Source organism: Haliotis rubra, unplaced genomic scaffold (genome assembly GCF_003918875.1).
Source record: "Haliotis rubra isolate DU_JTF1 unplaced genomic scaffold, ASM391887v1 Scf198, whole genome shotgun sequence".
NCBI lineage: Eukaryota > Metazoa > Mollusca > Gastropoda > Lepetellida > Haliotidae > Haliotis > Haliotis rubra.
The window spans coordinates 536,352-563,936 of record NW_025765980.1 but is presented as its reverse complement, the minus strand read 5'-3'; the positions used below and the strand labels follow the sequence as shown (position 1 = coordinate 563,936).

The 27,585-nt window shown below is 37.8% G+C and overlaps 2 protein-coding genes across 2 annotated transcripts in view; one reads left to right on the top strand and one right to left on the bottom strand.

The window, feature by feature from the left end:
- The window catches only part of LOC124275074 (set1/Ash2 histone methyltransferase complex subunit ASH2-like), a 105,414-nt gene extending 102,359 nt beyond the window's left edge, over positions 1-3,055 (bottom strand). Inside the window, 1 exon segment of the mRNA XM_046710551.1 lies at positions 2,846-3,055. Within this exon segment, the coding sequence (XP_046566507.1) occupies positions 2,846-2,892 (47 nt within the window). The 5' untranslated portion in view covers positions 2,893-3,055.
- A 57-nt stretch (positions 3,056-3,112) lies between these two features.
- Positions 3,113-27,275, top strand: LOC124275072 (AP2-associated protein kinase 1-like). The gene is made up of 11 exons (XM_046710546.1): positions 3,113-3,510; positions 15,759-15,877; positions 19,208-19,313; positions 20,078-20,217; positions 20,509-20,630; positions 21,194-21,275; positions 22,457-22,589; positions 23,081-23,184; positions 24,979-25,061; positions 25,587-25,744; positions 26,745-27,275. Exons 1-11 carry the CDS (start codon positions 3,399-3,401, stop codon positions 27,224-27,226), a joined length of 1,641 nt encoding a protein of 546 aa, XP_046566502.1. The 5' UTR covers positions 3,113-3,398; the 3' UTR covers positions 27,227-27,275.
- Positions 27,276-27,585: the final 310 nt, after the last annotated feature.

Sequence of the window (27,585 nt, the reverse complement as noted above, 5' to 3'; positions counted from 1 at the left end):
AGAATCAGCTCAACAATAAGATTCACTTGGTAAACTGCAGTTTTGCCAAGCCATTGTAGGACTGAGGGGGTTACTGTTAAAACAGGTGCCACAGAGCCCAGGTATATTTCAGTACACAAAAATGTACCCTAGCTACAATCAGAATACATAACAGTACCTGGTACCTAAACAGCAGATGAGTCAATATTCCTCAACCCAAAACAGTTCATGTTGCAGTTTCTGCTCTCCTGAATGCATTCTGGATAATACTGAGCATTGCAGAATATTGGTACTGTACACGTCATCATGCTTGCTTTATATACACCACACCAGCGTTCGAAATAATCGCCTGCCTGGAGGCCCAGCGCCGGTTGTTATTGTATTGAACCAGCAGTCTCAAATATTTGCAGCCCCTTGTGGCCTTCAGTAATTTATCTGTAGGGGTTTTTTTTCAACTGAAATCTTTTCCAGAATTGTTTTCATTACGCTAGACCAATTTTATTTCTTGTTTTACGGATCCGCCAGTGGTATTTTTTCAAGAATAAGAAAAAAAATAAAAATGTGCTTTCCCCGCTCAAAAAATAAAATCCTTATGTGTTTATTGGCCAAAAATGTAAACTTAAAACAACAAAATCTGTGGATTTTTTTGTGTGACCCCTATACACTTCATAAATTGCCAATAATAAAATACTTTTAGTATTTAAAAGGAATATTACTTTGACTGGTGATTTTTATTTTTTTCCTTCCTGCCTTTAGGTTTTCTGAGGACAAAAATCCGTAAAACAAGAAATAAAATTGGTCTGGCCTTATTAACGTTCGGGAATCATCCATGATCCATTATGTTACAATAACTTACAATTTCGCTTTCTGATATTTCAACGCTTTGCGAATAGGAATCTTTACTCTTTAACAAATAAAAACTTCTCTCTGCACCATAGGCTTCGCTAATTGATTTTGTAGAAACAGTGTGAAACTATGTCGAGTGTAGTCTATTTTGTTTTTATTAGTTTGACTTTAACAAAGTGGACTTGCAGATTTCATTCAGGGCCTGTAGATTGTAAAGCAGGCCCTAATGGCCAACTGGCAAATTAAAGTATTGCAAACATTGCACCACACAGGAATAAATCTTATAAAACAGTAATTCCAAACTAGAAACTAAAGACAATCTGTCATGTTCAGAGTCAAGGAACTGGCAAAGTGCAGTGCACAGTGTGGAATGGACTCATCGGTCCTGTTCTGTATTCTGATTTTAGGTCGGCTATACAGAAATGTACCTGGGGTATGTATCTGTAGTACCCTGGTGATATCAGTTTTCACTCAGAAAATGTGATTATGAATCACTATGTACTCATTAAAAACAAATGAATATAAGAACAGTCAAATATGGTACCTACATGTTGATATTTTTAATCACAACTTATTCAGATGTTTAACATGAAAGTCTATGAAGTGAAAGATCATAGATCGTTTCCGTAAGTTTCGAGTAAGCCCAGGACACTCTGCAATGACATCATATGTTTTTGCTCGCCTCACTGGCTTTCTATTTACATCCACTGAGCCTCATACAAGCCATGCAATTTTCCAATAGCAGATATCAACAACAAGCAGACAATCTATCAATTACGTTTTTGTCAGCCCTAAAACATTTTTAGAACTTTTTAAAATACTAATTTTTCATAGCGGTTACTTACATCGTAGTTGTCAGTGATCTCTTTTTCAAACTGATATATTTCTCAAATTTGATCAAAAACATACAAGCGAGTCCGGTAATTCCACACGTCCGGTAATTCTGCGTAGCTGCAATAGCGTACTTCTGTATCGAAGGTAAACATCCTCTGCTACCACATTTACACTTGAAATCAGGACATTTCTACAAGGGACTGGCTTATAATTACTAAAAGTAAGAAAATAACAGTAATTGACAGATAAATTGACAGTTTTATGAAAATTCGTTTTCTTTCAGACTTTTAAACCTTTTTCTTCATTGTTCATAATTGGATTTAATATGAAACACTCTTACTTCCATCGATGAAGTGATTTTTGAAAATAATCTGGCCCTAATACGCTTCCATACTTCGGATCTCCAGCTGGAGGTTATGCGCATCAGTTGCTGCACAGAATTACCCGACAGTAAGCGATGTTGTCAGAACACCGGTAAGGTCAACCGTATCGCATAATGCAACGTTAGAATCTTATAGTCGTCAATAAAACTTATATTTCTGGGTAAATATGATGCATACCAGCATGTTTAGTCACGTAAACCACACAAATAAGAGATGAGAGTTGCCGTGTTGCGATCGATGTGCTTAGATGCACGGAATTACAGGATGGCATTGTATTTTTGTACAGCTCTTGATTCTGAATATCTTGTTGCTGGAACAGTAGCCGGAAAGTACTTGTTGACAAACATACTGGGTGAGAAGTTACAAAATTTCAGAAACACAGCAAGTCAAAATGGAGGAGTAGAAATATATGTCGAGAAAAACACAAGCGACGGTACTACACCCGCGCCGAAAAGGACCATTTCTTCCATGGCAATCATACCCCCTGATTTTGCTAATACAAACGCTGTATTAACCCTTCTATTACTACAAAAGAGTGTCCCGAGTTAAATGTGACCTGTTTACATTAGCAAAAAGGTATGCACTGTTCAAGATCATGAAATTTGTCCCTAAGATATATTCACGTGTTGTCAAATTCTGAATTATGTTTTGTAAACAAATCCCATTTCAGTGCAAGTTTGGCAGTTTTCTTCCTCTAAACATATTCAAACGGGCATGACATGGTAGAAAACGATAAAACTGGCACATCCGCGTGGAAATAAACTTTGCATCGCAGTGATCAATACACAACTTTGCTTCCTTACAAAGAGGAAAGGTTGTTCGATTTCTTCTCTCCCGCCTTGTCGGCCATTTTCCTAATTTGATCTCGTAATTTACCGCGAGATGAGTAATGTTCAAGTCGCAGTGATGTAAACAACGGATAAATGCAGGTTTATCTTAATCCTTCCCTGTTTTCATTACTTATCAGTGGTTTCAATGAGCATGGAAGCGGCGCTTTATATTGACACTAAGGTAAACAAGCCTATGTAACAAGTGCCGAGGTGTGTCACGTGACGTCTGTCAGACGAGAAGTCCGCCATAATTTTAGCAGAAGCAGGTGCGATGAATTCGCCGCAATCAGTATTCACAAATGAACCGTTTATTGTAAAGTATAACAGGTCTTTGTTGAATCAGCGTGCAGTGACATATACTTCGGTGAGACAGTAAGAGATTTCAGCTCGGGAATGTGGCACTCCGAAATTTGTCAGAAGCCAGCGGAAGTCAGTGAGAATACAGGAAGTAACCGAGTTCAATTTTGATCTGATGAGTAACCTCGGAATGATTTGACTTACAAGTTCACATTTGTAGGCCGCTGCCATGAAGAAATTTTTCTCAAAAATTGACGGTTCAACACAGCAAAATGCACATATTGGAAAAGTGTTCCAAGTTGGTAGATACAGTGTCACAGTTGAAGATGTGATTGCAGAAGGTGGGTCAAACAAAACCTAAGCAAATCTTATTTGGGGGCGTGAACTCAAGATACCGACTCTTAACATATTTCTGGACGTGACACCCATCTGTCGCGTTGATATTTTACTCTACCATTGACATGACCATATACCTACAATGGCATCTTGATTGCATGTACCCATCAGTGCTTATGTGCAACAACTGTCGCTTAGGTACACTTATTTATTCCTGCCTCTACCTTGCTTTTGGGAAAGATTGTTTTTTATATTTCTCTGAGCACAAACCTTTATGATAATAATCTTAAGCCATAGAAACTTGACGCTTTTAGCACTGTAAGGACAAGCACAGGGCTACCTATGCTATGTGGTATTGAGTTAATTTAGACAGTTGATGTTTGTCTATTCAGCATCTGACTTTAGATTTGTTATATCTGTTGTTGAATGATTCTGGATACAAATCATGAACTTGCATGTTGAAGTTCATTATATTTCAATTGTAGACATGTTAAACAGACATTTTAAAGTATGTTCATGTTCACATTTTTTATTTAAAGCCTTTTATATATGACACAACAATTAAATCCATCAAGACACAATATTGACAATCTGTTTTGATTTGAGATTGCATGCACTTGGAGCAAAAATATTTTGGTGAAACATGACTCGTTCTGATAAAATAATTATTCAGCAGATATAGGCTTTGATTGATTTACCAACCTTTTAACTCTGTGTTTATTAATTCAACACCATGACATTAGGTTTTGACTTACATGGATAAAGATGTGCTGTCAAATCTTTTGGTCATGAATCTTCAGTTGGTACAAAATCATTGATAATAATTCTGTTGCATCTGATTGTAATGGAAATTAGTATTTGAAATTTTTGAAAATGACCCACTGCCATCAGGACTCACACACTTTAGAAAAAAATTAACAATTCAAGTCCTGTTTTAGAAAACACTACAGCTTATGTTGACAAATAAATCAACACATAAATTTATATCAATCCTAAGCGATCCTTTCTAATTTGAAACTATTGGCCCAACACAAAACCTTCCTGCCATTTGCCTACAGGCAAACACTTATTTTTAATCCAAATAATGGAGATTCAGGTTACATAGTTTTGTCATGACTGACTTGGTAATTTAAAAGCCTTTTTCCTGAAAAATGTGCAGTTTTCCAGCATTTCGTTCAGTCTAAGTAAACTTAGGCTCAGTATTATTCGTTACATTGCTATACTGAGTCTAACAAAACCGTGTGGAAGGTCGCGTCAGGTAACCTTTGAGCGACCTATGACCATCCATTCAAACACGAGACGCCTGAACAGATTTAACCAATCAGACAACGACTACTTGTTAGGGTTCGGCGGGACTTACAAACCGCTTTTGGGATTTTCTCTTCCCTGGTCGCTGACACTGATCTAACAACAAACGAAATCCGCATAAAACACAGATATTTGACCTGCAGTATATAAGCTTATGGGTTTCTAATGACATGGTTACTATTTGCTTATATTTTCGCAAGATGACATCCTTAAATATTGACAAAAACGCTATTTTCAGCGACTGTTTACTCATTGCGTGTATCACTCGGAAGCGATAGCATTTGAAATCATTCGAGTTTTTTAGGTAAAGGTTCAAACGGTATGTTAACTTTCACGATTTGTAAGCTGTGTTTTGATTGGTCAGTCCAAAAGGTTAGCTGACGCGACCTTCTACTAGGTTTTGTTAGACTCAGTATAGCTGTGTAACGAATAATACTGAGCCTAAGTTTTCTTAGACTGGCATTTCGTTCAGGTAAAGAAAGTGGTGATACATCTGGTATGTATTGTCATGTTAGCTTAGTTACAGTCAACACATTGGGAATGCCAGATGTCCCATAGAAACCATTAAGTGTCACACTTGTTAGTGAGATACACTAATACCATGGGCCGACTGATATTGTGAATACCTTATGACATAATGTTGTCAATTGTCATGTTGACATTAGTGGCAAATTGTCCATTGCTGAACCTTCACACTTCATCAACTAATGTCAGTGGCCAGTAAAACTGAAATAAATTATGAAAATTGTGGTTTGGAAAATTTAAATTAAAATAGTTTAAGAAAATTTAATGAGGTAAGCAAACTTATTGTCATTTTGTGTTAACATTTCCTGTCAGCCAGTCAAACAGAAGTGTCTCTGAGATCCGTTGCTGTAACTTTTTCAAGGGGATTTTTTTATTGAAAAAACATAGTAACCAAAATGTTTATTTACAAAGGAAAACAGCATGAAATTATCCATGTACATGTTTACATTCACGAAAGTGTTTCTACATGTTATAATTTCTTTGACTTTTTGTATATAAATCTATGTAACAATAAAATTACAAAATAATGTGCACATTATCTGTGTTAGGCATTTATGAGATGTATTTTTTAAGTATTGAATGAAAAACTAAAACAAATCAGAATGCTAATCATTAAATCTTACCTACTGACCTACATCAGTTAGGTCCATGTTACTATGGAAACAAGTGTATGTTTCTTTTGTCTTATGAGTGAGTGAAACAAGGTCATCATGTTTAAGTGTAATTAATTTTGAAATACTGAATACAGTGTCATAATGTAATATCGTTCAGCTGACATAATTTATTGATTTGAGCTTTACCTGGTGATGTTCTGATGATTAATTGTTTGCCAGGTGCACTGATGCAGTGAATGATTGCAGAGAAAATATTTTTAGTATGAGATTTCTTATTTAGGATGTTCAACATGATCAACCATTCATTAAATGTTAATGCCTTATGATGTGTGTATGCTTACAATGTTCAAGTAACCAAATATTTGCAAGATTTTAGTACCTTCAAATCATGATTATAAAATATTGAGCCTGATAAATATACAACTGGTTATTAAAGATGCGACAAATACCAGGCTACATCTTTTCCACTAATCTGAACCCTGAGTGTAGTGATTTTGATCAAGTACACTCACATAAGAGAGTCAAATATTGATGTACATATGAATACTGAAGTCCACTGAAATTTTGCTGGGACGGGGAAACAATTTTGAGCTTGGAAATTCAGCACAACACTCAGTGCTCGCACTTGAATTGGCAGTTGCAAGTGTATCACAGAAGAATAAAAATTACTTGTGGTTATAAAAAAAACATGGATTGATGCTCATATCATCAATCACTGGATTGTCTGATCAGGCTTAATGATTTACAGGTTGCTGTCATATAGCTGCATGTTACTAGTAATTGCTGAGTGCAGCATTAACAAGGGAAATCACAGTCCGTGGTAGTAGAATTGACCTGAATTGGTTGCCATGTGTTTACGAGTCCAAATTAGTGGTGGTCCGATTAATTGAAATAATCGAAGATTGGTCGCAGTGGTTAAACGGGCCAAGCAATCAATCACATTTTCTCATAATCGAACACAAACGATTTTGGAACCGCTGTAATAGAGTTTGAAATACTTGATGATGGAACATATCTAGGACGTTGTCAGGGCCTGAAAACGTGTAATACATATTTCTAAGAAAACTCGCTTCACTTTCTGAAAAGTCATGACTGAATATTTCTTGAAGAATCTGGAAAGTTAATGTAACACTGGAACTGAATCATTTTACACTGGATGTGAAATCTGCAAATGTAATATGTGCAGTTTCTAAAAAACAACAACAGAGAACCAAATGTTTTTTTCTTTATACTTATCTGCAACTACAACCTGAATAGGAAAATCTAAAAACATGACTCTAACCAAATTTTTTTCGATGATTGGTCGTTGGTATTGAACCAATCATCAATTGTGAGATTTCAACCAATTCCCAACACTAGTCCAAATAGTGAAAATAACGAATATTTATTGTCATTAACACTCTTTTTGCATGGCTGGAAAGCTTGATGTTCTACTTGTCTCCAAACATTCAACACATTGACTGGCAGATGGAATAAAGTCGGATGCAACTTACCCTAAATCATTCACTAATCTGAATTGCATGAATAGTGAGGTCATTTTTGGATATCCCATCTAAAGCAAACATTCTGATAGCACTTTGAATGCCTTTAACATTGGTCTATATAAGAAAGGTCATCAGGAGTGTTTTGAGAAGCATCCCAAGTGATTTGCTCTCTCTGACCAATTTTTTATGACAATAAATCCACTCGTCTTGACTTCAGCATTTTAAGATACGTGGTATATACGTTTTATCATTTATGTGAGGTTCACTATTTTTCCAATGCAACTATATTCAAAATCTATTCAGCTTGACACTCACCATGATTACCATACTTGCTTCGGACAAACATAACTTTTCCAATCATTTTTTGTTCAAATTTACAGTAACGGTTGTGGGCTATCTAAAATGTATATTAGATCCGGAAATTGTCCTCTCAGTCTTGTCATTACTGATCAATCTTCTATTTTGCAACCATTTTGATCATCAATACTCTAAATTTGGCATCTATGATTTATCTCACTTTTCCCCAGTGGTGACCTAGGTCAAACCTCGAAGGCTTGAAGTTATTTACGTACATATCCAGAAACACTATGGTATTTGCTCTCATTATCATGATTATACTCTGTAAAACATTTATTTGGTATTTTGACTACATTATAACCATACCACACTGTTTTCAATTTAATGATTAAATTCAGTAATAAAGTATGATATTCAGGACTTTTGTCAGGTCATCAGAGTTGAGTCCGGCATGACTGAGACAAGGACCATGTGAAATAGAGATTGTCCGTGATGCTTTTTGCATACTATGAAAAGATAATTTTTATGAATTGAAATTTAGGGATTGTGTAAAGGAAGACTGTCAGGGACTGTCCAGCATTGTTTGTAGTTTGTGTCAGAAGTAGTGGTGGTCCGATTAATTGAAATAATCGAAGATTGGTCGTAGTGACTAAACGACCAAGCAGTCGATCACAATTTCTCATAATCAAACACAACCAATTCTGGAACACTTGTTTTCATTAACAATATTTTTCACATGGTTGGTTTTGTCTGTTACATTTCGTAAGCACTACAAGCTCGTTTCAAGTCACGATTGAATTTATCTTAAAGATTCCAAGAAATTTATGTTCCTAACATACTCGTCATCCTTTAAAGATGTGAAATTTTGCCAAAACCCCCCAAAAGAACTACTTGTTCTTTACCTTATTTTTATGTGCATTAACAAATTTCATAAATGATGCTAACCAATTATTTTTGATGATTGATCGGTAGTAATGAACCAATCATCAATTATGAGATTTTAACCAATTCTCAACGCTAGTCAGAACAGAAATAGCAGATAAATCTATCACGTATATTTTAGTTTTACTAGTTTTTCAACCATTAGATTATTCCTACTTCTGCGGACATAGTTGCAGCTGATATTTAAACTCATTCTAAATGTCTCTGTATACATATTTGTCATGATTAGACTTTTGAAGATGTCTTATTCATTCTATAAAATGGTGGTGTTTTGTCATTCTCTGCATCTGAGTCATTCCTGAGCATGCCTGTTACGTCAAGAGTGAAAAAGTGCCACTCAAAATTAAACATATTATCTTGGAGTGACAGAATGCTTATGTCAAACCTTTGGTTATATGTAGTATCTGGTGGAAAGCAGCCAATCAACACTTGTGTATATCTATCCCTGGCATCATTTTTAGTATATTGTAGTGTTAATATTTCAGCTTTATATAAGCACAGCTTACTAGGCCAAAACTAACTACTAGACTTTTAAACTAGTGACTAAAGTTGTGTTTGTTTTTAAATCAGCAGCCATTTTACAACATTAGATAAGAAATCATTGGGGTTTTTTACTTTCTTTTTTTTATATTTCTTTGTACTTCATCTGTGATAAATGGGAAAAACCAGAGCATGTTTAAAGAAACATTCATCTCTTGCTCTGCATTTTAGTAACAAAACTAACATTGCTGTTAAATTTCATTCAATAAGTACTTGTGAAACTTTGTAAAGAAAGAGCAACAAGCCTGCTCTGTCAGTGGTGGGAGTCACGATAGCCACATGATAAATTACTCTTCCTGAAAATAGGATCTATATTTACTTATTTGCAGACCTCCATGGCAAAACTTCAAGCTACAGTGTTTGAACTTACCTGCTAGATTTTTACAAAATTCTTTACATAGGTTACATGGACTAAGGTTTGCCCTTTTCCTCCTTTTGATGTCATATGCTACACATTTCTGTCGTTGTAAAGACTTCAAGCAGCCATACTCAGAGATAAAAAAAAAGGAAAATATGAAATTTCACTAATAATCATAAAGACTAACACAAATGTAAACCTGGAGCTGGGATTGGAAAAGGCAGGGGCCATGGGCCATTTTGCACATTAGAATAAAAAATGGCCAAGTAAAATTTTGAAGTTTACTATTGATACAAGGGCAGTGGCCCATTGTAAATTAAGAAAATGGCTAATAATCCTGAATAATGCTAATAATCCCCTGCTGGAGATTTTAGGTGAGGACATATCATCCAAACAGCCTATGTCTTGTAATAAGATGTGACTCAGGATCAGATGGTCAAGCTCACAGACTTTATGATTACATATCATCACATCCAAAATGCATCATTGCATGGCTGAATGCTCATGATGTCGATCACAGGATTGTCAGGTCCAGATCCAATTATTTACATACCACCATCATATAACTGAAACACGTTACCGAGTACCATCATATACACTTTCTTAAATAGTTGAGCAACTAATTTAGGTCACCATGAACTATGATTCACCACTCACGTGTGTGAGTACTTGTCACATGTAAAATAAAAACTCACCCTCCTGAATAACAATCTGTGTAGCAGGAATGTAATATAGCACAAGCTCAAGACAGATTGTCAGGACCGAGTTTCCTGGGTTGTTTTGTGTGGTGATGTATAAAACTACTAGGGAAAATATCCTTATGCCCACAGAAGCTACAAGCTGTTAAGTTTACTAGATAAAATGCAGTTATCAATAATAGAGAAAATGATAAATTATTACTACAGTGGTCAAAATTAACCGTTAGAATCAAGTTGTCCTTGTCAAAGCCTTAATGTTAGTGATTTTGGGCTTGCAACAAGTACATGGAGGCCATGTTTATAACAGTAATAGTATAAGGACTTGTGATCTCTCAGATTTCTATAAAGAAAACATCAAGGGCTACACCACAACTCTCAATTTCAAACACTGTTTCTAGTCATCTAAGCTGGCCAGCCTTTCAGGTTCATTATCATCTGTCACCATGGTCACTCGTATCGAGGTCAAAGTTGAGCCCTTAGTTTAATTTACTGACAAAGGTTTTGTTATCAAACAGTTCTCAACATCAAAAGATCTTGAGACTTTACACATGATAACACTATTTATTACACTTGATATGTCAATTGAGGAGACTCAAAGTGATTTATATGACAGGTCAGTATCAATAAAAATATTTTCATTGGAGGTTTTAAGAACACATATCAAAATTTGGGATTTGGTGTCAAATCAAGTTACAACATGTTCAAAATCAGCCTGAATCTCTTTTTAATATTTATCATATTGTGTATTAATTACCTTAGCATGCTTATGTCTCTCATAAAATAACAGCACAATTCCCCAGGCTAAAAATGGCACCCAATGTAGAATAGTCAGTTCACATTACTAAGCGTAAATCTACTGGATATGAGGCATCAAAGTTTAGATTTGCTATGGTAATGGAGCAGGCCCTTTTCAGGCCTATTGACATGCTTGTGGGGAATGTTTCAGACCTGATTCACTTTTTACATCACTCATTAAGCTATCACGCAATGTTAGAAATCAAATGTTTTTCCAAAGTCGTTTAAGTGGCATTAAGCCCAACTCAGTCACTCTTTCATCAAATGTAGATTCCACAGTTAAGCAGTATTGTGCTTTAATCTTGACCTGGAAGATCTGCCCCCAGCCATTATAGAATGGAAGTGATAAGCATGTGCATTATTTATTCATCTGAAAATCTGGTCGATGTTTCTTCACAAGACTTTCTATACATGTCAACCAGCCATGTGTAGTTTTATGGGTTATATTGCTGAACATGTTGAAAGTGGTGCCTTTTTCTGTGTTCTTGACTCTGTGATTTTTAGATCAAAATGTCAGCACATCCTCATGGAAATATGAAACTTAGAATCAATTTGATATCAAGCCTCTATCTGAAACCTATCTGAAAACAATTCACTATGTCATGATACAACACAGAATTGACAGGATATTTCCTTTGAGATTGGAAACAGGAAATAACATATAAACAGTCAAAGTGATCACATCCTAAAGTGTTGAGGGCCTTTGATGTCATATTTCTCGAACAGTATTTTTAATTTTTGTATTGAAACTATGAAGGGTTAATTTTGAATTAGATTTATAACTAGGGCTGCAACGATTCACCCAGACCTCGATTCGATTTGATTGTTGATATTGGACCCTCGATTCGGTTCTTCATACAAGTAGAAAACATAAGATTTTATTTATCTCTGTTTTTTAGTGTGAAACCCATCGTCAACTTGGTGATGTCTACTAACATTAGTAACAATTCTCATTCGATACTTAGCCCGGCATCATCCAATCACGCTTCACTTTATTTCAGTTCTCGAAACTGCTTTAGTTGGAGTCAAAATTACGTCTGGCTGTGTGGAAATAATTCAAATAGGTATTCAAATATCGAATTGAAATAGTGATAATGGTTATCGAAAGTCGAAACTAAGGTGTCAGATTCCTGAATCGAACCAAATCATTGCAGCCCTATTTATAACTGAAAAAAAGGACTATTGTATGATAATTGCCACTGGACACCATGTAGTTGGAGACACTGTACTGAACTAGCATGGTAGACTTCATCCTTTGGCTACCAATATAGCCAAGTCCTCCACTAATCCTTATGATTCTTGGTTTGGAAACACCATAGCTGTGATCATCGATTTCACATAAGTTGTAAATATCTGAGTTCTACTTCTTTTCTGACATTCTTGTTACATTAACCGTAAAAAAAATGTGAAAAGCTGTTCACATCAATATATTCTCTCAGCATTTTTGTTTTCACAATAATTTGAAAAAAGATTTTAAATTGAAAGTAGGGTAATTATGGAAATCTGTATCTCAACCAAAATGTCCCAAGTCAGCATTATTACTGTGATGTTTCAGGAATAAAGAGAATCTGAGTTTGACCTGAACTGACCTGAGGCAAGACAACAATGACATTTAGGTTCCTATTAACAGTATCTACTTCCTGCTCCTCCTTGAGTTTCCCTGTCACATCATTTGTTCAAGAGCTTTATTCGTTGAGGAAACAGCCATCTTAGCATGATCACTGCTGCTTTAAATTTACACTTGAATCATTTTCACAAGTGATGACATCATTTTTCATGGAAAAAGAAATTCATACTTAAGCAGATTAAAGGAAAAGAAAACTGACATATATTTCTGTACCAAAATGACAAATACACGAAACTTCACATCCTAAAATTAAGATAGAGTTAATTACTTGTAGTTAAATAACCCATTATTTTTGAGTGTACCATATGCATGATATGAATTTCAATTTTCGGTTTGCCGAGTCGCAACCAGAACAATACTTTGATCCATCTCTGACCTCTCTGAATGTCGTTCACCTTGTTTGTTGTTAACTGCTGTCTCAAATATCCTTTTCTGTATCTGAATACCCAGGTTTAACTTGTCGATCACAATATGGTTTGTCTGGTGTATTTTTATGAAAGGACATTTAATCTACTGAATAGTTTTTCTTCATGATTGCTAAGTGTGCACTTAGGCACTTATTTTAGCTCTGCATTTGGCACTAAAGTATGGAATATTGATTTTTACCTGTGAAAACAACGAACATAGATTTACAATTGTAAGTAAAGGAATCCATATTGCTCACAGAACTGAATCTCTCAAACATGGTGCCTCAAACTAATATATGTTAATCACAGCTCAATATGAATATTTTATTTTATTCCCAAACTTTTTAGGTGGAAAATAATGAAAAAATATTTCAGATAGCTAATTTTGTTTACTAGTCTTGAGAGATGTATTGTAAAATACTTGCTTTCAAAGACCCCAAAAGATTTACTGTAAATGTTACTGTTATATTAACACAGAACAAAAGGATTATTTTACCTTTGTTGTGTCTGTCACTAGGGTTGTCATTGATTTGAACGCTAACATCAATATATCGACTCAAACGTACCACAATATTAATTAATTAATATAATTAATTTGCTTAATCAGCCCTAATGATAGACTGATCCATTAAATTGAATTTTCTGTTGCCCCATTGTTCATTTCATTATCTATGGTAACCATTATAATTGTAGATGTTTCTCTGCCTGTAAATTATTTATGTAGTGCTGATATTCATTAAATTGCTTTTTGCATCAATATGAAAACATTGCCATTCATCAATTGATATTATGTAGATGTGGATGGATCTTTCACCAGGACATGTAGCGAGAGTACACATGAGATGTGTTACAGATTTAAAATGAGAATATATACACTTCCACTGCACATACGTGCATCACTCACTCTCATGTATGTCTCCATCAGGTAGTATTTGTAAAGTACCATGTGTTTGGGGGATTTTGACTGTATGAGGGACTGCTTCATTTTTGCCTTTGAAATATGAAACAAAACGTTTGTCAGTTTGTGTTTGAAGACAGAAAGCTTACAGGAACAAATGTTGAAGTGTTTAATTTATTCAGCCTTTTGTCCAAAGGTTAGTAGTGTGTGTGAGACCCGTGGAAGTCCGGATTAGAATGAACCTTCAGTAACCCATGCTTGTAAGAGGCGACTAAGGGGATCGGGTGGGCAGGCTCGCTGGCTTGGTTGACACATGTCATCATATCCCAATTGAGCAGATTGATGCTCATGCTGCTAATCACTGGATTGTCTGGTCCAGACTTGATTATTTACAGACCGCCGCCATGTAGCTGGAATATTGCTGAGTGTGACATAAAACTAAACTTACTCACTCACTTGTAGTGTGTGCCTTATTTCACTAGTCCTGAGAGTTTCAAAGTGACAATATGTTTACCTTGTTTAAACTTTCTGCCATTATCATCAATTACCAAATTATGACAATTGAAGCAATTCTCTACCATCATAGTGTTTTAATTGTTTTCCGCATAAATCTCAAGTTTATTTCTTAACTATTAGCAAAAATCAATGCAGAAATTCATTCACAACAAATGTTTATTCCAAACTTTATTGACATAACAGCAGAAAGGTTGACATGATTTTTCTCTCGAATTATCTCCCCAGTATACTATCCATGACAACAAAATGACATCTTAATATTTACTTTACTTCATGTGGTTTCAAATACCTGACCTGATGTTCTTTTACTGTTAATTGGCATGACTTGCCTGGACTGTCTTCATTGTCAGTTTCCTTTAGACTTGTATAACCACACTTGTTGTCTGTGGCAATGAAGATTTCACTAGTTCCATGCTCTGATGCAATAATTTGGTTATGTTAAACTATTATGTACTGTGTGCCGTGCATCAGTTATACAAGATTCTGACATACACACACCAGTCTGCTTTATTTAACACCATAGTACTTATCCACCTTTGCACTGAAAAATAAAAAACCTAGACTATCATTGAATATTAGTGAAAACGATGACAGCTGCATTAGAACTAATTATGATGCTTTTGGATATGATTCTGATCCGATGGACGGAGATGAAGATATTGAGAAACCCGGTCTTTCTAATCTCATTACACTACCACAGATACAAATGTCAGTGTCACTAACACAGTGCAGTGTTATCATTGTTATGTAGTGCCTTGATTGAAGTTGGCGATAACTCTATACAAACAGCAAGAGTTACGATAAGTCTGGTACACATGCATTATACTGGATACCTGCCTGCCATATTTAATTAGGTCACGTGATGCGAGCGCGGAAAGGTGAAAACATATATAACTGAGATGAAACTACACCCTAACCCCTAACCCCTAACCCCTCACCCCTAACCTAACCCTGCTAGGTATCCGGTATAATGCATTCTAGCCACAAGTCTATACTGACTTGTTAGTGGCTTGAGAATTACTGAAGTGTGGTTCGTAACTGCCTCGGAAAAGATTGAGTGAGGTAATATTTATAGTCACATCAGCAATATTTCAACCATATTGTGACTTCCTCGTGAAAGACTTGTGAATGACTTGACAGTGATCTGACATTTTTGGTTTGGCTACCACATGTTACAGCAGCTGTCAATGATCATGCTGGGTGAGACCGACTACAATAACTGATCAATTCTGTTTTATTTCCAGGTGGTTTTGCCATTGTGTTTTTGGTGAAGGTTCAAAATGGATCCCGCTATGCCCTCAAGCGCATGTACGTCAACAATGACCGTGATTTGGCAGTCTGTCAAAAAGAAATCAAAATTGCTGTGAGTACTTTTCTGTTGGTGATGATCGCACATTATTCACCAATTTATGCTATAACATCCTCTTCGCTCTTGGAGTATACTGGATGTGTGTCCATCAGTTGTGTCTGGTGTTGTCAGCTCAAGTGGCTTACTCTTACAGCAGCAGAGCTTTTATCTGATTTCATTTTCTGTCCTATAAATATGTTTAACAAAAGTTTTCTCAAACAGCACAGATGGCTAGTCAGTTTAGGTGCTGCAATATTGTTTTAAAAAGTTCCCTGCCAAAATGCATTTCAACAAATTTTCATTCTTCATTTGAATTATGGTTTACCGGTACCATACCATGGGTTTCACCAAAATAGTATGTGTATGCAGTCTTGCACAGACAAAGCAGACACATGATGTAATTGAAATGTTGTTCTGAAGAATTTAAAACCAAACCGGGGCTCCAAATAATGTTAGCCTTTGAGTATATACTCACTTGTTATCATTGACGCATGTTGGGTATTTGATGGTAGTGTTGGGTATCTGATGGTAGTGTTGGGTATCTGATGGTAGTGTTGGGTATCTGTTGGCAGTGTTGGGTATTTGGGTATCTGTTGGCAGTGTTGGGTATTTGATGGTAGTGTTGGGTATCTGGTGGAAGTGTTGGGTATCTGGTGGTAGTGTGGGTATCTGGGTATCTGATGGTAGTGTTGGGTATCTGATGGTAGTCTGGGTATCTGGGTATCTGATGGTAGTGTTGGGTATCTGATGGTACTGTTGGGTATCTGATGGTAGTGTTGGGTATCTGATGGTAGTGTTGGGTATCTGATGGTAGTGTGGGGTATCTGGTGGAAGTGTTGGGTATCTGTTGGTAGTGTTGGGTATCTGGTGGAAGTGTTGAGTATCTGATGGTAGTGTTGGGTATCTGATGGTAGTGTTGGGTATCTGATGGAAGTGTTGGGTATCTGTTGGGTATTTGATGGTAGTGTTAGGTATTTGATGGTAGTGTTGGGTATGTGATGGTAGTGTTGGGTAGCTGTTGGCAGTGTTGGGTATCTGTTGGCAGTGTTGGGTATTTGGGTATCTGTTGGCAGTGTTGGGTATTTGATGGTAGTGTTGGGTATGTGATGGTAGTGTTAGGTATTTGATGGTAGCGTTGGGTATGTGATGGTAGCGTTGGGTATCTGATGGTAGTGTTGGGTATGTGATGGTAGTGTTGGGTATCTGATGGTAGTGTGGGGTATCTGGTGGAAGGTTTGGGTATCTGATGGTAGTGTTGGGTATCTGATGGTAGTGTTGGGTATTTGATAGTAGTGTTGGGTATCTGATGGTAGTGTGGTGATATATGATGGTAGTGTGGGGTATCTGATGGTACTGTGGGGTATCTGATGGTAGTGTTGGGTATCTGATGGTAGTGTTGGGTATCTGATGGTAGTGTTGGGTATCTGATGGTAGTGTGGGGATATATGATGGTAGTAGTTTGATGGGGGTATCTGATGGTAGTTTGGGGATATATGATGGTAGTGTGGGGTATCTGATGGTAGTGTTGGGTATATGATGGTAGTGTGGGGTATCTGATGGTAGTGTGGGGTATATGATGGTAGTTTGGGGATATATGATGGTAGTGTGGGGTATCTGATGGTAGTGTTGGGTATCTGATGGTAGGGTTGGATACCTGATGGTACTGTTGGGTATTTGATGGTATTGTTGGGTATCTGATGGTAGTGTGGGGTATCTGATGGTAGTTTGGGGTATCTGGTGGAATGTTTGGGTATCTGATGGTAGTGTTGGGTATCTGATGGTAGTGTTGGGTATTTGATGGTAGTGTTGGGTATCTGATGGTAGTGTGGGGTATCTGATGGTACTGTGGGGTATCTGATGGTAGTGTTGGGTATCTGATGGTAGTGTTGGGTGTCTGATGGTAGTGTGGGGATATATGATGGTAGTTTGGGGTATCTGATGGTAGTTTGGGGATATATGATGCTAGTGTGGGGTATCTGATGGTAGTGTTGGGTATCTGATGGTAGTGTGGTGATATCTGATGGTAGTGTGGGGTATCTGATGGTAGTTTGGGGATATATGATGGTAGTGTGGGGTATCTGATGGTAGTGTTGTGTATCTGATGGTAGTGTAGGGTATCTGATGGTAGTATGGGGTATCTGATGGTAGTATAGGGTATCTGATGGTAGTTTAGGGTATATATGATGGTAGTGTTGGGTATCTGATGGTAGGGTTGGGTATCTGATTGAAGTGTTGGGTATCTGATGGTAGTGTTGGGTATCTGATGGAAGTGTTAGGTATCTGATGGTATTGTTTGGTGTCTGATGGTGATGTTGGGTGTCTGATCGAGGTGTTGGGTATCTGATGGTGGTGTGGTGATATATGATGGTAGTGTGGGGTATCTGATGGTACTGTGGGGTATCTGATGGTAGTGTTGGGTATCTGATGGTAGTGTAGGGTATCTGATGGTAGTGTAGGGTATCTGATGGTAGTGTGGGGTATCTGATGGTAGTGTAGGGTATCTGATGGTAGTGTGGGGTATATGTGATGGTAGTGTTGGATATCTGATGGTAGTGTGGGGTATCTGATGGTAGTGTTGGGTATCTGATGGTAGTGTTGGGTATGTGGTATCCAGTTTGTTTTTGTGTATGTGCTGTTGAATACTGCACGTGGGGCGTATGTTTAGCCAAGTAGTTAAAGCCTTCGCTTGTCACTTTATATATCTGGGTTGATTCCCCACATGTTGAGAATGTTGGAAGTCCCATTTAGGTGTCCCCTGCCATGATGTTGCTGAAATATTGCCAGAAGTTGTGTAAAACCCAACTCACTTACTCAGTGTTGCATAAGCTCACAAGAGTGATATGTCTTGGGTTGAAGTAAGTGACAAGTAATCCTTCTAATTCTATGCATTATTCACTCGAACTTATATATGGGTGATGCCTGCATTCGATACTAAAGATATTTGGCTTCACTAACTGGATGGCTGACATTGGCTATTTATGCACAGTGTTGTCATGCTATTGATTTTTCTTTATTTGCCATGCATATTTCATGCAGCTCAAATTTAGTTGGGTCATGGTGAAATATTTATTATCATATTTTACCCAAATCTTGAGTTCTTCCAAACTCATTTTTTCATACTCATCAAGTTTGTTGTTACTCTGAATGAATTCCCATTGTTCTTCAAGGGAGAAAAGTCTTCAGGCATTTGGAAGTCCTGGTTTGTCAAAGTTCACCATTTTGTCTGTTAAATTGTATAATGAATACACCAAGTGATGATCAGCTTGAACTGAATATAACTCCAGTAATAGTTAACATGAAGATACTTAATTTGAAAGAATCTCAAGAACCATGTTTCATTTGCAGAAAGACCTCAGTGGTCACAAGAATATCATCCGTTTCCTTGACTCCAGCGTGGCAGTGACACCAAACAGAGTGTATGAGGTTCTCATCTTGATGCAGTACTGCAGAGGTAGGGTGCTTGGGCACTTAAGTATTTATAACATGGGATTTGAGGTTAGAACATGTCCCCAACAGAGTATGCTGGTAATCTGAGGCAAACAAATGGATCTCGTGGATGACTCAGTGACTTGGATGTATCTGTGTTATTTCAACATTCGAAACATCTATCACTGGGTTGTACAGTCCAGGTTGTTATTTACAAGCTGTCATCATGTAGCTGTAATATTGTCATTTGTGGTGTCACACGACAAATACCATTCAATAAATGCATTGTTGCATTGTTCATGAACGAACCAAATTGAATGTGGCATGGAACAATGACTTATTTTTTTTCTTCACGTTTTATTTTCTGGGAGTTAATATTACACTTATCAAATCCAAAGTCATCTGAAGCATACTTGAATTTTACTAAGATAACTATTAAGATTGCTATTTATGTTAGTTGTGATTTATTTTTGTAAAAGCTGTGTCAGGATTTCCAAGCATATAGGGCGGTGGGGTAGCCTAGTGGTTAAAGCATCCGCTCATCACGCCAAAGACCCTGGTTCGATTGCCCACATAGGTACAATGTGTGAAGCTCATTTCTGGTGTCCCCCATTGTGATTATTGTTGGAATATTGCTAAAAGTGGTGTAATACCATACTTGCTTACTCCAAACATATAACAGAAATGAAGGAAGTGTAATTCTACCAGTATTTTGATAGAGGACTGTTGTAATCAGATTGAAATTTGTAGTGCTTTCATTTATGTTTATACATGACTGTATGTTCCCAGGGTCTGTCATACAGCTCATGAATGACCGGATAAATACTGGCTTCTCAGAGAAGGAAGTGCTGAAAATATTCTGTGATGTGTCCGAGGCAGTGTCGCGTCTCCACCACTGTCAGACTCCCATCTTACACCGGGACCTCAAGGTAAGTGTCAACACACTTCTGTCAGACACCCATCTTACACCGGGACCTCAAGGTAAGTGTCAACACACTTCTGTCAGACAAGTTTCTAAAATCGTCAATCACTGGCTTGTTCTATTGTCATCCATATGTTAAATATATCTTGTTCCATCTGTAGAAATGATCATGATGATATGTGTATGATATGGGATGAATATGATTACTATCATTTTAATGCATATCACTGTGAATGTTACCATGGTTACAAATCGTCATACATAAAACAGGTGTTACAGGCTGGTGTCTTTGTTTCAGGTTGAGAACATCCTCATTGGAGAAGGGGGCAATTATGTTTTGTGTGATTTTGGCAGCGCCACAGGTCGAACCATGACGCCAGAGTCACATAATGTAAAACAGATTGAAGAGGATATTCAAAAGTTAGTGAAAAAGTATCAGACTACGAAATACACCAGTCACTGCTCCCAACTGTGCCCACACTGTTCACGAACAAGGGATGATTTGGTGATACCTAATAATCTCCCCCTAGCTAAATTGCTTTGTTAATATAAATGTGTGTTTCATCTATCATGAGGATATTTCAGTATACAGAATGCAATGGGGAAGATTTTCCATTCGACTGCAGTCTTGAACCAAATTGATTTATGAAACAAACATAAATTCATTTTCTCCAATTCACTATAATAGCATTCCAAAATGCATAAATTTACATGTGCAACCATTTGGGTTTCCATACTGGTTACAACAGTTGTAAGGGGAGGGCGGGAACTCACAGGTTTGTAGATAAAGGGAGATAACTCTGAACACTCCCCCAGATGCTATGCTGGAAAGAATAAGAATCCTTCTGTCGGCATTATAAACATTAGAATGAGATGACATATGTTTATGGCATTGCATTACCATTAAAGAAATTTAAGAGATACTTGCATTAAGACAGAATGGATGTATTCATAATTACCTATAATGTGAAATTTCTTTTCAGATATACAACATTATCATATAGAGCACCTGAGATGGTTGATCTTTATGGGGGGAAACCCATCACAACAAAGGCTGACATATGGGTGAGTTGTTGTTTTCTAGTTGTACAGCCATGGGTTAAAAACACTTGTCCAACTCCCACCACTACCTGGGGTTCCCGGTGAGAATATAGGTTCCCAACAACCGATTCTTGAGGAAACTAAACAGATGGAGTGCTCGGGTCAAGTGACTTGGTTGATAGCATGTGATTGTCCTCATTGCGTGGATGGATGCTCGTATTGCTATAGTAAATCTATTATTATTATCATATGAAATTTGATAAGAAAGGAATCGGGTGTTCTCTAACATGTTTAACTGCTTTTGTAATCAGTCCTCCAGTCTGAAGTTAGACTGTTAGAGTCTCATAACCTTTCATTCCACCTTATTGTCGATTCACAATGCTGCACTATGGTCTCCATAATTCTCACCTGTCAGCATAAATGTTAATCTGACATAGCACTGGGGATTGTTATTTTTAAACCAGCGTGCAGTTCATATGTTTGCTGGGGCATTGGGGTGGCCTAATGGTTGAAGTGTCTGCTCATCACACTGAAGACGCGGGTTCAATTCCCCACATGGGAACAATGTCTGAAGCCCATTTCGGGTGTCCCCTGTTTTGATATTGCTGAAATATTGCTAAAAGCAGCATAAAACCGTACTCACTCGCTCACTCAAACAAGATAGTAGAAAGGAAATATACTGAGCAACATTAGAAACGCACCACACTAAAATGCACCAACGATGCTCCGATATCTTGGGTACATTTCAGTCTTGACGGGGATATTTCGTATTATAAGGGTGGTGCGTTTCTAATGTTGTTCAGTATATGTTGGCTGGAGCTGTTTCACTTAGGCATTGTATAATTGTATTAGAGGTTCATAATTATTGTAGGCCCGTGAAGATCCAGGTTAGAATTGATCTTTAGTAACCCTTGCTTGTCGTTAGAGGAGACTAACGGGATCGGGTGGCCAGGCTTGCTGATGTGGTTGACACAATCGTGTCATCATATCCCAATTGCGTAGATCAATGATCATGCTGTTGATCACTGGATTGTCTAGTTGAGGCTTGATTATTTACAGGCCACCACCATATAGCTGGATTATTGCTTAGTGCGGCTTAAAATATACTCACTCACTCATGATTATTGTGAACCAGTAATGTCCCTCGTGATTTCCGAGTCTTTGTCTTCTTGTCTTGGAGCAGTTGGTACTCTATCTTCTTCCAGGCGTTGGGCTGCTTGTTGTACAAACTGTGCTTCTTCTCGCTTCCTTTTGGGGAAAGCTCACTGGCCATTCAGAGTGGCAATTACACAGTCCCAGATAACTCCAGATACTCCAAGAAACTACATTCATTAATAGGTGAGTCATGAAGAGAAACTACATTCTGAATAGGTGGGTCTTGAAAAGAACCACATTCATTAATAGATGAGTCATGAAAAGAAACTACATTCATTAATAGGTGAGTTGTGGATTAACTCCAACAACCTTGTTTTGTTATTTAGGTGATTGTATGGCATCATACACCAGCATAAATTGACATTGCCCAAAATGTTTTTTCGTAAAGACCTGATTAATGTCACACTGTAGACCCAGGTACGATTCCCAAAATGGGTACATTGTGTTAAGACCCATGCTAGTTTCCCTGCTTTGATATTCCTGGATTATTGGTCAAACCTGGTGGTATTAAATACAGGCAGCAGTCATACAGCTAAAATAATTCTGATCTACGTCATTGTGGTAAACTACTCGTTTCCTCTCTGTTAAACCCTATTACTCTCTCCTTGACCAGTTGCATTTAAAAATAATTAAGTTGAGAGTTTATTGATGATTCTGTGGTGTATTTGTTTCAGCCTACATGCTTGAAGTTGAACCTGAAAAGAGGCCTGATATATACCAAGTGTGTTGTGTTGCTTTCCGTTTGATGGGCCGGGAAAACCCTGTGCCAAATATGAATGTAAGTGTCCCTTCTATTCCCCTGGTCACAATGTCAGGGATTTATCAGAGGCTAAAGTTAAGCCCCAAGTCTAGAACAAACGTCAATAAGGCATGTGAAATAAAAACATCCCAGTTCATGTTCAAATGGTTACTATTGTTATCGTAATATATACTGATGTTTTTGGCAAGGTGATTTGTATTTTACTGATTACATGATCAAAAGAGGTATTTAACAACTTTTTAGAAAATCCAACCAGTAATGGAAAATTCCTTATTTGACTGCCAAGAAAACTTCAAATTGTAGATGAATTCCTGTTAGTTTTATTCAGAAAGAAAAAGAATGCTCTTCTTGATAACAACATGTCCGCCCATTTCTGGCATCCCATGCCGTGATGTTGCTGGAATATTGCTAAAAGCAGCGTAAAATCATACTTACTCACCTAACCATTTCACCAAGAGGGGATAATAAGCACTTGTAGTGAATAAATATGCCCCCTTAAACTCGCTCGTTCACTCTTAATCGTATCTTATGATAAAGCCTTGTTCAATTTCAACCTGATGAATGCTCTTGCATCATGGCCTTAGTTACATGTAAAGTGTCTGTCATTGATAATAATATTACAACTCTTTTGAATTTACAAGCTTCTGTATCTTTACAGTGGTTATTGTATCTCCTGCACCGTACACCAATTGTCCGATCTATTCTAGTACTGTATTATTTCATATATGATTGCACCGCCGCCACATAGCTGGAATATTGCTGAGTTCGGCTTAAGGTGAGGTGAAAGTGTTTTACGTCGTGCTTGAGAATATTTCGCTCATATGACGACGTGCATGCGTGTGTATGTGTACGTGTATGTGCGGCTGCTTGTACTAGCCCAGACTTAGGCTGGTTTTATAGTGCTAGCCCACTGAGATACCATGCCGCAGTGAAGCATGAATACCCCACTCAGACACATTATACTGACTCCGAGCCGACCAGTCCTTGTTGTACCCATTAATGCCTAGCGCCAGGCAGGGACCAACAAGTACCATATTTTAACGTCTTTCGGTATGACGCGGTCGGGGATCAAACCCGCGACCTTCCGCTCTCCGCGGGCGGACGCTCTAACCACTACACCACAGAGGCGGTCGAGTTCGGCGTAAAACTAAGCTCACTCACCCATATGTAATGGCCGATATGTCAGGTCATTTGTTCCGACTAAGTGTAGACTCATGAAGTGGATTAGCTATGATGTTAAAATGTGTTGTGTTATGCTGACTGTTTAATAACAGACATTGTAGTGTATGCTTTTATTTTGACTGGTTGGTTTTATTATACCAAGTAGAGTAATATGAGGCAGGATTAAATAACAGTTATTTGGGGAAGAAGGGGCATATTGGTGTGGCCATACATTGTTGGAAATTAAGTATGGGGCCCCTTTACCAGGGGTGGAAATAACCCAATGCCCGACGTCCCAGTCCAGTGCTTTTTTCTGTCGGGCTAGCAGAGTTGTATATCACGCTGTACCGGTGTCCAGTTGACTTTCCAGTGTTATTTATGTTGCTTATTTTAAAAAAATGAACAGGAAAATCAGCCGGTATAGTGGAAAAATTGTCAGGGCAAGTGATTTTACATGTGCCACTGTACTGGAGTACACTAGCAATTTTAAAGTTATTCTTCTGCAGTATTTGTATCAAGAAACACTTGAAATCTTTACATTAAATTTTAAGGTTAAGACATAGACCCCTTGACCTTCATGCACAATTTTTTAACACTGACGTGAATTAGCTGTTGAGTTGACGGAGTTAGAACTATGTACCTGTCTTCCAGTCTTCTGCGTCACCAGACATGAACTCCCTTCCTTCACCCATGTCCGAGGCAGAGGCACGTCAGACCAGGACAACAGCACAGAAGTAAGTCAGCCACCTTCCTACTAGATTGACCTTGATCCTCAAACATGATCTAGTGACTTGTTTGCCTTCCGTTTCAGACTTTTGGATTTTACAAAATAGACATGGTTGTCTGCTCTTCATTCTTTTCTAGAGTCCTAGAGCTATAGACTCTTCTGTGTTTATAGACTTTCCTGAAGTAGGGTATGTTGGATTTGTTTTGCTTTTGTGTGTGAGACTCATTTATAGTCTCTCAGTTTCTAGCTGGAGCGGTGGGGTAGCTTTGTGGTTAAAGCATTTGCTCATCACGCCAAAGACCCGGGTTCGATTTCCCACATGGGTGCAATATGTGAAGCCTATTTCTCGTGTACCCCGCCGTGGTATTGCTGGAATATTGCTAAAAACGGCGTAAAACTAAACTCACTCACTCACTATTTTTAGCCCTTTAAAACCATTCAGCCAGTTTAACGTTTTAGGTTTATTGCGGCACCTTGAAGAAAGCAATTTATAGTGATTTAGGTGATTATCAACTGTTTATATCTTGTGTAGGTCGGTGGTGTCATCATCAATAGAGAGTACGAGTGTGACACCTCGACAGAGGCCGAAGGGGTCGGCAATGCCTCAGAGTGGAGGTCTAGGATTGCCCATTCAGACTGCTATAGTACCAAGGAAAAGACCCTCAGTCAGCAACCCTAATACACCTGTTGGTAAGTTGATATGCCAACCTAAATACTTTCAGCATTTTCATCGAGAACAACATACCTACTCTACTGGAAATAGAACTCTAATAGTCATCAAAATGTTGATAATTGTAATAATGAATAATTTAAATCAATAAAAAACATGGCTTGATAAATGAAAACCGCAACATTTTAAATTACAAATTCATTTGAAGAATTCAATAGAGAAGAAAACTAAGTCAAGAAATGCATAACAAGGGCCATAGTGTAACAAATTGTAACACCGTTTCCTTTTTCTATAACATTTTTTGTTGTTGAGAAAATCTGTCCCCAATCATCTCGGACGAACGGAGCTAAAACCTATATCCCTAGATTATAATCGAAGACCTAACCAATCTAAAATCTCATGATTATAAAATTGTATATATGAAATGAACTATAGGCCTGTGGCCTCCTCGGTACTGAAATAAAGATTGAGATTGACTTTGTGCACGTTATCCCCAAAGGAAACGTTTTCCCATTTAACAGCTTATGTGTAGCTATTTGTAGGAAGAATGAATAGTTGTCAAAATAGGAACAGAACACTGTGGTGGGCGATATTGATGACCATGTCTTCTTGTGTGCAATAGCATGATAGGTTAAGTATCCCAGAGTCAGCTCAGTGCTTGATGCAGAAGTGTTCAAGGATTGTTTTCTTGGTTAATTCTTTTCTATTTGGCTTTGATGGGCATATGGATTCAGAAAATATCTTTAAAAGAGCAGAATCTGTATGCAGCAACCCATGTTTTGTATAACAGGATAGTGTGATCACCATAATCTGGTTCAGACTGATTATGCATGTGACTCTTGCATTTTGTGCTTATCATTCTTGAAAGGATCTTACTGTTTTATCAATTTTTGTTTTACATATTGGTAAAATGTTTTCAATGGTTATATTAGTTTCTAACTTTCATGAAACCTTTTTCTTGTCGCTTGTCACATGACACTGTGATTTGTTGTTACAAAACATTGTTGTGCTTGTCCCCAGATCCCCAGCAGCCATCTCCAAGCTACACAGGCCAACAACACCTGGCACCCTCCCCACAGTACCCTCAACAGCCATCACCACAGTACCCCCCAGGGCAAGCACCTGTCTTCAACTCACAGCAGATGCAGTTCCTGGGTCAGCAGCAGCTGCCCGTCCCCCAGGGCTCCCAGATGTACTCGTCCCAGCCCCCTGCAGTGTTACAGCATGCTCTCAGTGACCAGTACAGACAGCAGGCTATCTCACAGTCGCATAGTGCTGAAAACTTAATATTCCCTGCCAACTTCTCTGACCCATTCCAAGAACAGGGAGCAGGGGGCGTTGCCTCTGTGGAAACAGGACAGTTAATACAGATTGATGATGACCTACATCACCATCAGTTACAACAACAACAACAGCAGCAGCAGCAGCAGCAGCAACAACAACAGCAACAACCCGAAGGAGACAACACCACCATCTGTGTCAACGCAGGAGGATATGTTTAAAAAGCCTGTAGTTCCTGCTCCAAAGATGAACACTGTTGATGATAATCAGGTGAGCTTGAATGTGTTGGTGGCAGGAAAATAACCCATTGGCAATTCCATCAGCTCCAAATAAGTTGTGTATTTGCTTAAAATGCACAAACCACATCACTTTCCCCAGTTATTAGCTGCTTGTATTCAAGGATGAATTGAATAACATAAACAGTACAACAGCATGCTAACATGAATCATGACATTAGGCATACTTTCAGAATGCATGCTTGTCATAAGAGGCGACTCATGGGATCGGGTGGTCAGGCTCGCTGAGATGGTTGACACATGTCATCGGTTCCCAATTGCGCAGATCGATGCTCATGCTGCTG

Bases quoted from the DNA above. Each gene is read 5' to 3' on its own strand.
- LOC124275072 (XM_046710546.1), top strand. From the start codon at position 3,399: ATGAAGAAATTTTTCTCAAAAATTGACGGTTCAACACAGCAAAATGCA. The intron at 19,314-20,077 runs GTAGGGTGCTTG...GTATGTTCCCAG, and splicing joins CTTGATGCAGTACTGCAGAG to GGTCTGTCATACAGCTCATG. The intron at 20,631-21,193 runs GTTAGTGAAAAA...ATTTCTTTTCAG, and splicing joins ATTGAAGAGGATATTCAAAA to ATATACAACATTATCATATA.